We start from the raw sequence: 12,631 nt of genomic DNA on the forward strand, positions 1-12,631 counted from the left end.
AGCTTAGTTTTATTTTTTCTCCTCTATATGTGACTTTTTGTTTTTCTCGAGCTGCTCTCAGGATTCTTTGTTTGTCTTTGGTTTTAATGAATGTGATTATGATATGCCTTGGTGATTTTCTTTTGGGGTCTCTCCTATATGGGGTTCGTTGAGCTTCTTGGATGGTCAGCTTTTCATCTTTCATGATATTGGGGAAGTATTCTGTCAGCACGTCTTCAATGATCTCTGCATTTTCTTTTTTCTCCCCCTGTTCTGGAACTCCTGCTTTTGATTGTATCCCTCGTAATTCTCAGAGTTTCTTCATTTTTCTTCATTCTTTTTTCTGGTTTTTCATCAAACAGTATTGTATCCAAGTGTTTGTATTTAATTTCTCTGATCCTGTCTTCCATTGTTTCAAACCTGCTCCTCAGCCCTTCTATGACACTGTCCATTTCTGAAATCTTGTGGTTTATCTTTTGAATTTCTAATTGTTGTTTTTGTATGATTCCTAGTTGTGAATTTATTTTGGCATTTTGTTCTTGTTTATTTTCCCGAATTCTTCCATTTTTTGTCTGTATTTTCCATGAATTTGTATGCCTTTTCCATGAATTTGTCTATTTTTTTCTCATTTTTGTCTGCTTTTTGCTTCAACTCTTGGATAGCTCTGAATATTAGAGATTTGAATTTCCTATCAGGTAGTTCTAGTGCCTTCTCTTCTACTGGAAAGTCATCTAGTGTTTTATTTTTGAGACCTACTGGAACCATCTTGTCCTGTTTTTTTAAGTTTTGATATTGTCTGCTGTCTTTGGGACATTGAGTAGTTATTTTCCTAGTTTATTGATTGTAGATTTGTTTGTTTCATCCTATTTTTTAATTTTATTTTTTATGTCTGAGCAGGCTATCTGTGCATTCTTTGTTGTTTGCTCATCTGTGGACACGATACTTTTTGCTTCCTTCTCCAATTGGCAGGATCAGTCTCTCAGGTATGGTACAGCAGAGTATGTCCAGCTGAAGGGGATTTGCTGGGATGGGTTGTTTGTGGCACATACTAGGGCCCACAGACTGGCTAGGAATCAGTGCAAGGCGGGTTCCAATAGGCCATGCCTGTGTTGCTTGGGGGTGTAATGTTCAGTGTGCAGTGCAGATAGACAGGAAGGAAGTGGGAGATTGTGATGGGTGGAGCTTATACGGGTATAGTAAAGAGGAGACAGAGAAGAGAGGAACAGGAGCCAAAAACATACAATCAAATGAAAAAACAAAAAAGAGTGCTAAGGGAGCTTGCTGTTAGAGTGGAGATACGAGAGACTGAGAAATGGAGAAAAACGAAAAGAAAAAAAGAAAAAGGTAAAAAGAAAAAAATGTGAAATAAAAATTAGAAAAGAAAAGAAAAGCTCACAGGGATCCCATTGGTGTGGCTGTGAGGACTCGGAAAGTTGCTCCCAGACCAGGAAGTGCAGCCTGGCTCTACCTAAGGGGTAGAGGTGTCACACAGCGCCAGGTATTCAGGAGACAGGAAGCAAAGGTAAGTATAGAGAGACAAGAAACTGAGAAATGCAGAAAGACAAAAAGGGAAAAAGAGAGAAAAGAAAACAAACAAAAAAACAAGAAAAAAGAAATGCCCCCCTGGATCCCACTGCATGGCTGTGCAAACTGAGGCAGTAGCTCCCAAGCCACACAGTACTGCCAGGCTAGAAGGGGTTCCCAAGCTGAGAAAAAAAAAAAGAAAACAAACAAACAAATCATAACAGAACAAATCAAAACAAACAAAAGCCCCAGGGATCCCACCGGCGTGGCTGCACAGTCCGGGAGGCAGTTCCACAGTCAAGCGCCATTTCATAGCCTTTCAGGAAGAAGCAAGGATGGCACAGGGAGCCAGGTATTTGAGAGAAAGGAGAGGGAGGTGGTGAGAGGTATGGAAGAAACCAAAAGAAGCAGAAAAAAGCAACACCCATAACCAACAAATGGCCCTCGGGGAGCCAGCCAGTGAGGGCAGGTGGAATCCAAGCATCGCAGGGGTGAAGCTGGTGCTTCCTGGCCAAGAGCCTATGGCCACAGGAAGCAGAGGAGGCTGAGTGGCGGTGAAGAAGGGTGGGGGGTGGGAAAGCATATATCTCTGGTTACTGGTTGTTCTGTCTCCTGCTGGGAGCTCCATGAAGCTGCTTTCCCATATTCCCTGTTTGCTGATCTCCAACAGGTGTCCAACATGGTGGATCCATGCTGTGTTAGCTGATAGGGGACCTCTGCAAGTATCTCTCCTTGCTCTTTGTTCTCTGTCACTTTCTTATTCCATTCGGTGCTGGGCCGAATTCTTTATCTCTTCATTTGATGCTTAGGATTTCAGGATTGATGTTTGTCTCTGTTAGACTGAGTTTTTGGGATCTATGCTGTGGAGGGATGGTGTGGTGCTTCTGTCTATAGTGCCATGTTCTTGAAATTCTTAATAATTGTATCTTTGAACTTACGTTTGCAAACGAAGTTCAATGGGATGATGACACATGTACTGGAAGCTTACAGCCTCCTGCTGCCTCCCCACATTCCCAGCATGGTCTGGGCCTCTCTCATCTCCCTTGCACCCTAGGACCTCTCTCTTACCCCACCCTACAATGGTTGCTGCCCTCTGCCTAAGGTAGTGACTAGGTGGCATGGGGTGTTGGGTGGGAGGCCTATGTTCAGCAGCCACACTCTGTCATCAGTGATTTGACAAGTGATTCCATGGTGGTGACTCAGTGGGGGCCAGTCTCACCCATCCCCAATCCATGTACCTAGTGCAACCTGGCGTATAGCTTGCAATCACTTTGGAGTCACCTATCAATGGACTGGTGGTCAGGCCTATGGGAAGGAGAGACAGACTTCCCCATCTCCAGAATGGGTGTGGCTCGTGGGGCCAGCAACTGGCAGGAAGGGGAATCCAGCTGCTGGTGGGCTGCATATGTGCCCAACAGAAGGGAGGAGGATGTTGTAGTTGTTGTTGTGTGCCATCGAGTCAATTCTGACTCATAGCAACCCTATAGGACAGAGTAGAACTGCCCCCATAGGGTTTCCAAAGAGCAGCTGATGGATTTGAACTACTGATCTTTTTTGGTCACCAACCGAGCTCTTAGCCACTATGCCACCGGGCTCCCAAGGGTGATATTAAACAGCAAATAACACCATGGCCAGTTGAGAGTGACACTACAGAAGAAATGAAAATGTTTTACATTACTAAACCTTTAACAGTACTTTTTTCCTACTTTTTGAACAAGAGGTCCCATATTTCCATTTTGCACTGGGCCCAGCAAATTATGTAGTTGGTGTTGTCTGGGAAAGCACTGCATAACAGTTAAGAATGTAGACTCTGGAGTCAGAATGCCTGGTTTCAAATAACATCTCCAAATAACATCACTCTAAGCCTCAGTTTCTTTCTCTGAAAAGTACTTTAACTGCAGCATTGATTTGCCTTATTAAGTGTATATGTTTCTGCCTGCCCCTGAGGATAATATTTCTTAAGGCTGAGGACCTTCTCTCAGTCATTTTTATATTCTCTACAAACCCAGATTCATATATATATATATATACACACGTATATATCAAAAAACCAAACCCATTGCCATCATGTCGATTCTGACTCATAGGGACCCCATAGGGTTTCCAAGGCTGTAAATCTCTACGGAAGCAGAGTGCCACATCTTTCTCCTGTGGAGCTGCTGTTGGTTTCGAACTGCAGACCTTTTGTTTAGCAGTCAATCACTTTAACCACTGTGCCACTAGGTCTTATATATATATAGGTATATACGTGTGTATATATATATATATATAATATTAAACTTTCTAAGCCTCAGTTTCTTTCTCTGAAAAATAGAGATAGAAATATTTTTCATATTTGTTGTTATTATAAGATTGAATAAGATGATATCTGCAAAAGCCCTGTCACCAAAAGACGTCCCTACCCTCCACCCTTGCTCTGCAGGAGATACATGGCTGCTGAGAACATTTTCTTGCCCTTCTGGATCCTCAAGGAGGCAGTTTCTCTTCCTTACAACATCTGTGTATCCTCCACTCTCACCCTCCCCACCCCCGCCCCCAGAGTACTGAGAACATCACAGGTTTCTAAGAGATATAGCATTATACCCAGCCCATATCCAAAATGGATTTGTTGAATGTATGAGCAAACACATTGAGCTTTAAAGTGTGCATAGCCCTGACCAACGTGCTACCCATGGTTCCAACCAGCAGGAGAGGCCACAGAAAAATGATTACAAAGCAACTCATCCTTTAGTGGGAACAGTCCCAGCCAAATCATGAGCAAAGTACTTAGGAGAAATCTGAATTAGGAAACCTGTCTGGGATTATGTGAAATTCAAATGCCAGGCTAAAGTTCAAACTAGCATTTCCCAAACTGTCTTCTAAGATGTGAATAGATGTTCTTGTAATGAAAAGGAGTCCAAAGTCAAATAAGTTTGGAAAATAATACATACGACATCTCCCTCTTAGAATTTTCTAGTATACATTAGGGTTTCATAGTTTCTAAGAAGTTCACAATAAAGAAATTAGATGAAATGATATGAACCCAAGTTTTCCAGATTTATTTGATCAAGGCATCCATTTAATTATAAGAGATCTACCAGTGTCTTGAGGAATATTAGCTGCTTTGAGGTTAAGCTGCTTGCAGTAAGGGACTGTGTCTTATTTATTATCTTATGCCTAGACATATAGAAGATGTTGTTGTTAGATGCTGTCAAGTCGCTTTCGACTCAGAGTGACCTATGTGACAGAGTAGAACTGCCCCATAGATTTGTCTTGACTGTAAGCTTTACGGAAGCAAATTGCCAGGTCTTTCTCCCATGAAGCTACTGGGTGGGTTGAAACCACCAACCGTTCAGTTAGCAGCAAAGTGTTTAACCATTTGTGTCACCAGAGCTCCTTGTATAGAAGATAATCAATATAAATTTGGTGAATGAAAGAATTAATGATTTTTTCAATCATTATTTATTTAATCATTTACTATGATCATATACAACATGTGTATAGTCACTTGCTGTTTTACAAAACACATGCTCTTATCACAAAAACCCTGTTGAAGTTGGCAAGGCAGGTATTACCAACACCATTTTACAAATAAAGAAACTGAGGCTCAGAGAAATTGAGAGACTTAATTAAGGTCATGCAGCTGGTTAATGTAAGAGCCTGAGCTGAAAATCAAGTCTTCCAATTCTAGAGCCTATGTTCATTTCATTGCATCTAACTACAAAATAACACATTATCCAAAGCAAAATATGAACAAAGCACTTACCTCAAATAAGCGCAGGACCTTGGCCAGTGCACCAACTTCTTCTTTGAGCGAGAAGATTAGCGATATGGCGCCATTTTCATTGGTGTTGTCTTCAATATAGCCTGTTTCCTACAATATTAGAAGGACTTGGTTAAAGCTTAGCCAATTCATTTCACTGAGATCACCAAGAAAGAGGCAAGCATGAACGCTACAGTGAGCTACATACATCCTATACAGACGTATAAGTGACTCAGGGGCCATGAAATTATCATTGACACTCTTAGTTCTGGCCTTCAATTTTAGGTAAGCTTCAATTATTCACTGATGTCACCAGTCAACTCTATAAATTCAACACTTTTTAATTAGCACCTACCAAGTGCCAGGCACTATTAAGGCTCTAAAAGATACAAAGATGAATAAGACAATGTTCCACCCTCCAGGAACTCACAATCTGGCTTAATAGTCACATATACAACAGACTGGATAACTAGAAAAAAATCCTTAGAAGTGCTATAGTATGTTTCAAAAAGTGTCTCAGGAAAACATTGAGAAATACAGTGCAGAAAGTACTAAAAATGGAAACGCACAAGGGTTTTGAGTCCAAAGACTTGGGTTGGAGTCCTTTCTTCCTTTTACCAGCTGGACTACTTTGGACAAATTGCTCAGACTTTTCAGTTTCCTTATCTGTAAAACAACGCTAATAATAAGCCCTATTGAAACCGTATTCAAATGTTAAAAAAGAAAAAGATAAAAACGTTTTAAATAGAAAGTCAAGAGAATTAAATAAAAATAATGGACACATTATAAATACTCAAGAATGACTCCTTGGCCTTTGGCAAAAATCTCAGGGAAGCATTAATATGTTCCCATATGCTCAGATCTGAGATACCCAACTTTTGAAAAAGGAAAGAGTCACAAATATATAGAACTGCCCCATAGAGTTTCCAAGGAGCACCTGGTGGATTTGAACTGTTGACCTTTTGATTAGCAGCCATAGCTCTTAACCACTATGCCACCAGAGTTTCCAAATATATAGAAGCGTACAAATAACTAATCAGAAGGTGGATGCTTTAAACCAAATAGTGAAGAATGTCAAGGATCTAACACTTTCGACATGCATGCACCTAATCACGGGATTAGAGTTGGCATTTCAGGAAGAGTTTGAGAAAACATTTTCCAAAGTTTTAAAGTAATATATAAAATTCTCTGTGTGCCCACAAATAAACAGCATGTGTCTAAAACTGGGAAGGAAAAAAAAATGCCCAGAACTATTGCTGTCTGGTAAGCAAGCTAATGAAATTAACAGAATGGATGTTACATCCTCTCAATGAGAGAAGGCTCTGTTGGGCAGACTCTATCAGGAGGTCAGAATAATAAGCCTCACATGAATACTGACGACCCTTAGGACAAAATTCTTTCAGTTCAGAGCATTCAAATTTTTCCAGAACATACAGGAAACAATAGTGTAGGGCAAAGGACCAAAATTATCAGCAATTGTGATTACAGAGGGCCCCAAATGAATTGGAAGATTTAACTGTTATACATCCCTGTTTGGGTCATGGTGTTATTTTCATTTAAAAAAAAAAAAAGTCTACCATTTATTAAGAGCCTACTATGTCCCATGTACTATAATAAGCACTTGACTTGGATTATTTCATTTAATTTTGATAACATTCCTAGGAAGTAGGTTTTATTATCTACCCAGTCACCACTTGTATTGATGGCAACATTAAGGCTTAGAGGGGTTAAGTAACTTTCCCAAAGTTACACAGTTAGAAGTGGAACCATGCTGAAGCCATGCCATTTGACCCCAGCAGTCTGTTCTTGCCATATTGTATTTGAATCACGACTTACTTGAGACACTACCTCCCTTCTCCCTTTCCTAAAACCCTGTCAGAGAAGCACAAATGAGTCTCCGGCTTCAATTTCTTCTTCCTACCAGGGAATACTGAGCCCTTAGTCTTTTCAAGTTTCCTTAAAATAACAGAGGATTTCCCTGTTTCTAGTTCATTTGGCAACATTCTTTCTTCCTGTTGGCCTCCAAGAACAGTAACATATTCCTGATATACCTCAACAGATGCCACCTATGCTGGGAAATTCAGACTTGAACGTACCCATAGTTGAAGCTGTCACCTCCTCCCCACCTCTGTGCATGTCCAACCAAGTCCAATCCGATCTCCTTCAGAAATAACTCTTGGAGCCAGGCCTTTCTTTTGTTCCCACCACCTCCACTCAAATCCAGCTCTTAGTGATCTTCATTGATACAGCCCTAACTGAATTTTGCTTATGTCAGTCTTCTACTCAGAATTCTTCAAAGGTTCCCCATGACCATCAGGATAAAATACCTCTTGTTGATATCCAAGGGTTTCCTCGGTACCCACCCACAGGAACCTCCACTCCAACCAAACTGGTTTCCTCCTTGCCTTTTCAACTTGTTAATACAGTAAATGCCCTGCATCCCCTCTTTCAAATATCTCATCCTTCCTCAAAGGCCCTCTTGGGTCTTAATAGTCTCAGAAAAACTCCCTACTCTTTAGTCTAGGTGAACAACCACTCCTTTATCTATGCATTCCATTTGGCTTCTGATGCCCACGTAGGACTTGATCATTAACTCACAGAGCTAAAAACGTCCTTAAAGATCGTCTAAATTCAATCTTCTCATTTTACAGATTGGGAAACTAAGGGCCAAAGAGAGAAGGTTTTTCAGCTGACGTCACACAGGTAGTAAGTGGCAGGTCAAGAGCTCAAGCTCCTACCTGAGTCTTTCTATACAATTCCCTCTGCTATGGACATAATACGGGAATTAAGGCTTCTGGTTCTTTCAAAGTAAAGAGTTTGTTTTGGTCAAATCACCAGACAATTGCTCAATACCACTATGACTATAGGCATTTGCCCATGCCTATCTCCCTTTCTCCACATGTCCCATACACTTTCTCGGTCAGTGTTTTCTCAGTGAGTCTTCCTTGGATTTCCACTCCAAGATTACCTAGGAATTCTTTGTTAAAATGCAGATTCCTGGGACCCGTCTAAACCTATCAAATCAGAATCTTTGGGGTGGGGCATTTTCATAAGCATCCCAGATAATACTTAACCATGGTAAATTTTGAGAACCACTGAAAAATTTGCAGTCCATTTCTTTTTAATTACGACCTTTCCTAAATGTGTCTGCAAATTCATATTTACCATATGATAATGTACTACTCTTTGTTATTATTTATAGTAATAATAGAGCCTGCCATTGACAAAGCACTCACTGTGTGCCAGGAACCATACTTGGAACTTTTTATAGCTAATAAACATCATTGACAACACTAACACTGTTCTAAGGGTTTACAAGTAATAGCTCATTTGTCCTCAGAATGACCCCATGGGGTGGGTACTGTTATTATTACCTTTTGCAAGTGAGGAAATAGACTTAGCAGTTAAGTGACTTGCCCAAGGATACAGCTAATAAGTGGCAGAGCCTGGACTTGAATCCAGTTCCAACAATTCCAAAGCCCCTATTCTACCACCCAACGACAGACCCAAGTAGGACAATATACCAGCTGGTGTACAGTTAGTTCCAGCTCATGGTGACCTCATGTGCGTCAGAGTAGAACTGTGCTCCACAGGGTTTTCAAGGGCTGATTGTTTGGAAGTAGATCTCCAGACCTTTCTTCCAAGGCACCTCTGGGTGGACTCAAACCATCAACCTTTCAGTTAGCCACTGAGAGCGTTAACCATTTGCACCACCCAGGGACTCCCTTTTCAAAGCTTAAGGGTTTTTAAATGAAAGGAAGCTTATGGACCTTGGTCGAGTGGTGTGGCCTTGGGTAGGTTCAGGTTGATCCAGCCAGTCATGGGCTCTTGGGCAAATTTCTTCCAGAAAATGTTTTTATTGGCAAATAATCTATACCTTATTTGTTTCCAACAGACGTATGAGTTGACTTACAAACACGTGTATGCCCAGAATAGGTAAAAGTTAGAGAAAAGGAGCTCAGAACCTGCTTAGATAAAAATAGGTCAGGGAGAAAGAACTTTACTAGGAACCAGGAAAGAAAAATTTTGATCATAGAGCAACACATTTAACAATAGAAGTTTATTCTCTTAGGTGATGTCTAACAAATGCATTGCTACCTTTGGAAAAGAGCAGTTTTCATAATTAAAAGCAATGTGTTTGGGCAACTGTATTCCGGGGCACTGGTATTCAATCTTAGTGCTTTAGGAGGGGGCATGGTAGGATCTGCGTATTTGCATGTGTAATTGCACAAACACACACCTGTAGTGTAAGATGAAACACCTGCCAAGGGCACACCATACCTCTGTATTCCAGCATTTATCTACAGGGGAAAGCAATTGAGTGGAAGAGCGAGCACAGGTGTTGGAGTCAGATTTGTCCTTCAACGTTGGCTGCACCATTCATACTTGGGATTTCTGAGTTTCTCTCATCTTCTATCCCATTACCCTGCTCTATTTTTCTTCACAGCACTTATCTCTACATTAAATTATATGTTCATTCACTTAATGTTTGATTAATATCTGTCTCCTTCGTACGAATGTAAGTTTTACCAGGGCTGAAGTTAATATTCATATGCATTACATAGCATATGCCCTCGCCACACTGTGGTTTCTTTCCACCGTCTGCCTTATATCAGAATTACGTCCAGTGTGTGCTGTTCATCTGGGCTGGGAGCTTCAAGAAGGCATAAACTGTGTCTTTTCGCAGAATGTTAGAGCTGGAGGGAATCCTAAAGCCCATTCTAGTCCGGTACATCCCACCCCACACTCATTTTACAGACACCAACCCGAGCCTTCTCACCCCAATTTAGTGACTCCCCCAATATATAGCTTAAGTAGACAAAAAATGAGAACTTGGGTCACTTGTCTCCACACCCAGCAAGCAATCTTTCTATGACTAGGCTATACCAGTTGCAGTGCCCGATTCAGTGCTTGTCCTCCCTGCCAGTGTTCCAGATGCATTTTGTTGAATGAATGAATAAATAAGTCCTGGCTAGATACACATTGACATGTGTAGCTTTCCTATGCTCCAGGAACTGTGCTAAGAGCTTTACAGACATTATTTCATTTAAACCTCACATCAGTCCTAGAACATGGATGTTTTTATTCCTATGTTTTAAATAATTTAAAAACAAAACCTGAAACTTCAAAGTTAAATAAACCAAAAGAAAACAGTTGACAACTCATGGTGAACCAATGTGTTTCCGAGTGGAACTGTGATCCATAGGGTTTTCAATAGCTGATTGTTTGGAAGTACATCACCAGGTCTTTCTTCCAAGGAACCTCTGAGTGGACTTGAACCTCGAACCTTTCAGTTAGCAGCCCAGAGTGTGAACGGTTTGCACCACCCAGGGACTCTGAAAAGTTAAGTACCCTGCTTTAAATGCAGAGGGGATACCAGGGGCCTACTTTAAAAACTCCTTTTGAATAGTCCCAACTCCGACTCCCCACCTCGCTCCTGCAATTGATATTGACAGTTTGTGGATCCTCAGTCTTATAAGTGCTCCATGAATAAAGCTTCCAGCTCCCATGGCCTCTAACCAGAGCGCTGCCCTGAAACCCCTCCCGTTGTTGTGGGGGCCTCACTGCCAGCAACACAGACACTAAATGGTAGATGGAGCCAGAATCTGTTCTGGGATCTGACTGCTGCATTGTTCCTCTTTAACATCAAGTTCTCCTGCCTCCCAAACACTGTGCATCATTTTCAAAGGAAGCCTTTCTCTCACGCCCAAAACAAAATCAGTCCAAAGTTCAACAGTCTCTCTTGTTATTACTAGCTTTAAGATAAAGAGCCCTGTCCTCTCCAGCCTTCCTGTCCTCTACAGAAGATTTTTTTCACTAATCCTACAGATAACTACAGTCTCAGATCACCTCCAGGGTCTGGGCTTTAAATCTCAATCCGAGTCCAGGAGGGTGAATCCTTGCTTTGGGTGAGTATATTAGTTAAATTAAAGAATGTGTTCTGAATTTTCAACTCAAGGAAAGACAACAAATCCTGAAGAATTGAATACACCCCGGGCATTATCCCAGTGTCAGGTTTAGGGTTCTCTCACATTCCAAGTCCCAATAACTTACATCAGGCAGGGCTAAACCGTATTCATTTGCCCTCTGTTTAATTTCATTCCCTCCTTAGGTCTGACTGAGTCTCTGAGTCCTCTTCGTGCCTCACTTTCTCCAAAGATGAAAGGGGCATACAGCTTCTTACAATTTTGACATCTCAGTACCTGGATAACGGCACTTTGTAAACATCACAAAGATCAGATCTAGATGGACCTCCATTCCCTACCCTGGATCATTAAGGACCAGCCCCTTTAGTTACAGAAGAGAAAACAGGCAACAGAGAGGGACAGTGACTTGTCCAAGGACACATAGCTAGTTTGTGGCAACTCTGGAAGCCAGATCCCTGATTCATAAACCCAGTGCCCTTTCCTTTGAAAGACACACAGGAGAAACCTGGAACCAATTGTTGGGGACATGGCTTATCTGCTGACTTCCTGGACATTTCATCACCTTCAAATGAATTCAGACATCTTGGTGAGTTTATGAAACTAATAAACACCACCATTCCACTTACACCTTTCCTCTGGGGCCGAACTCCCCTACCTGCGCAGATGAGGCCCACTGTAACTCACCTGTCCAAAGTCGGAGAATTTCCTGCCCAAGTCTTGGCTCTCCAGGACTACAGCTGACATGCTGGCTATCCGCAAGTGAGGTCTCTAGCTCTAGGGTGTCAGACACAAGCAGGTTTGCAAACAGCACGTGGTGCTGAGGTTTTAAAGCTGATTTTAGGGACAACAGAAGAGATTCCAGAGGGCATTTCCTATCAGGAATGTGCCTGTGCACAGGAACGGCCCTCTGGTGGGCGTTGTCCTGATGCAGTGGGCAAGGGGTGACCTTTACCCTGCTCCTGGCCACTTGCCCTGGACTGCTCTAGGGGCGAGCATGGCTGATGCCAAGAGGCCACTGAATAATGCAGTTTGGGCACTTCTGGGACTCTCAACCACCTGGTGATAAATAATTCTTCCTCCTCCTGACAGCAGCAGAGCCAAGATCCTAAGGTAGTTTTTTTTTGTTGTTGTTGTTCCTTCTATTAACTATTAAGCAAACTGCTTTTCTGAGCTTTGACTTTAGAAAACTGTAGATGACATTACGAACGCTGAGCACAGAGCTGAAGAACAAAGGTAAGAGCTATCTAAGGTTGGAATCCAGCAATGTGGCCTTGGGCTATTTACATAACTCCTGGGAGTTCTGAACACAAAATGGAAGAGCCACCTTGCTGGGATGTTTTCAGAATTTTAGAAATGAGACAATGTATTAAACATCTAGTACAGTTCTTGCCACATAAGCTCTCAAAGAATAGAATACCAAACCTGTGTCTGTCAGCCAGTTCCAACTCCTGGTGATCCT

General features: G+C 41.7%; 1 protein-coding gene across 1 annotated transcript in view; it reads right to left on the reverse strand.

The window, feature by feature from the left end:
• Positions 1 to 12,044, reverse strand: part of PAH (phenylalanine hydroxylase) — a 108,672-nt gene extending 96,628 nt beyond the window's left edge. Inside the window, exons 1-2 of the mRNA XM_004373768.1 lie at positions 11,857 to 12,044; positions 5,249 to 5,356 (exon numbers count right to left, since the gene is read on the reverse strand). Of these exons, the coding sequence (XP_004373825.1) occupies positions 5,249 to 5,356; positions 11,857 to 11,916 (168 nt within the window). The 5' untranslated portion in view covers positions 11,917 to 12,044. The remainder of the gene's footprint in view (positions 1 to 5,248; positions 5,357 to 11,856) is intronic.
• Between the last annotated feature and the right edge of the window lie 587 nt (positions 12,045 to 12,631).

This window comes from Trichechus manatus, unplaced genomic scaffold (genome assembly GCF_000243295.1).
Source record: "Trichechus manatus latirostris isolate Lorelei unplaced genomic scaffold, TriManLat1.0 scaffold00027, whole genome shotgun sequence".
Taxonomy (NCBI): Eukaryota; Metazoa; Chordata; class Mammalia; order Sirenia; family Trichechidae; genus Trichechus; species Trichechus manatus.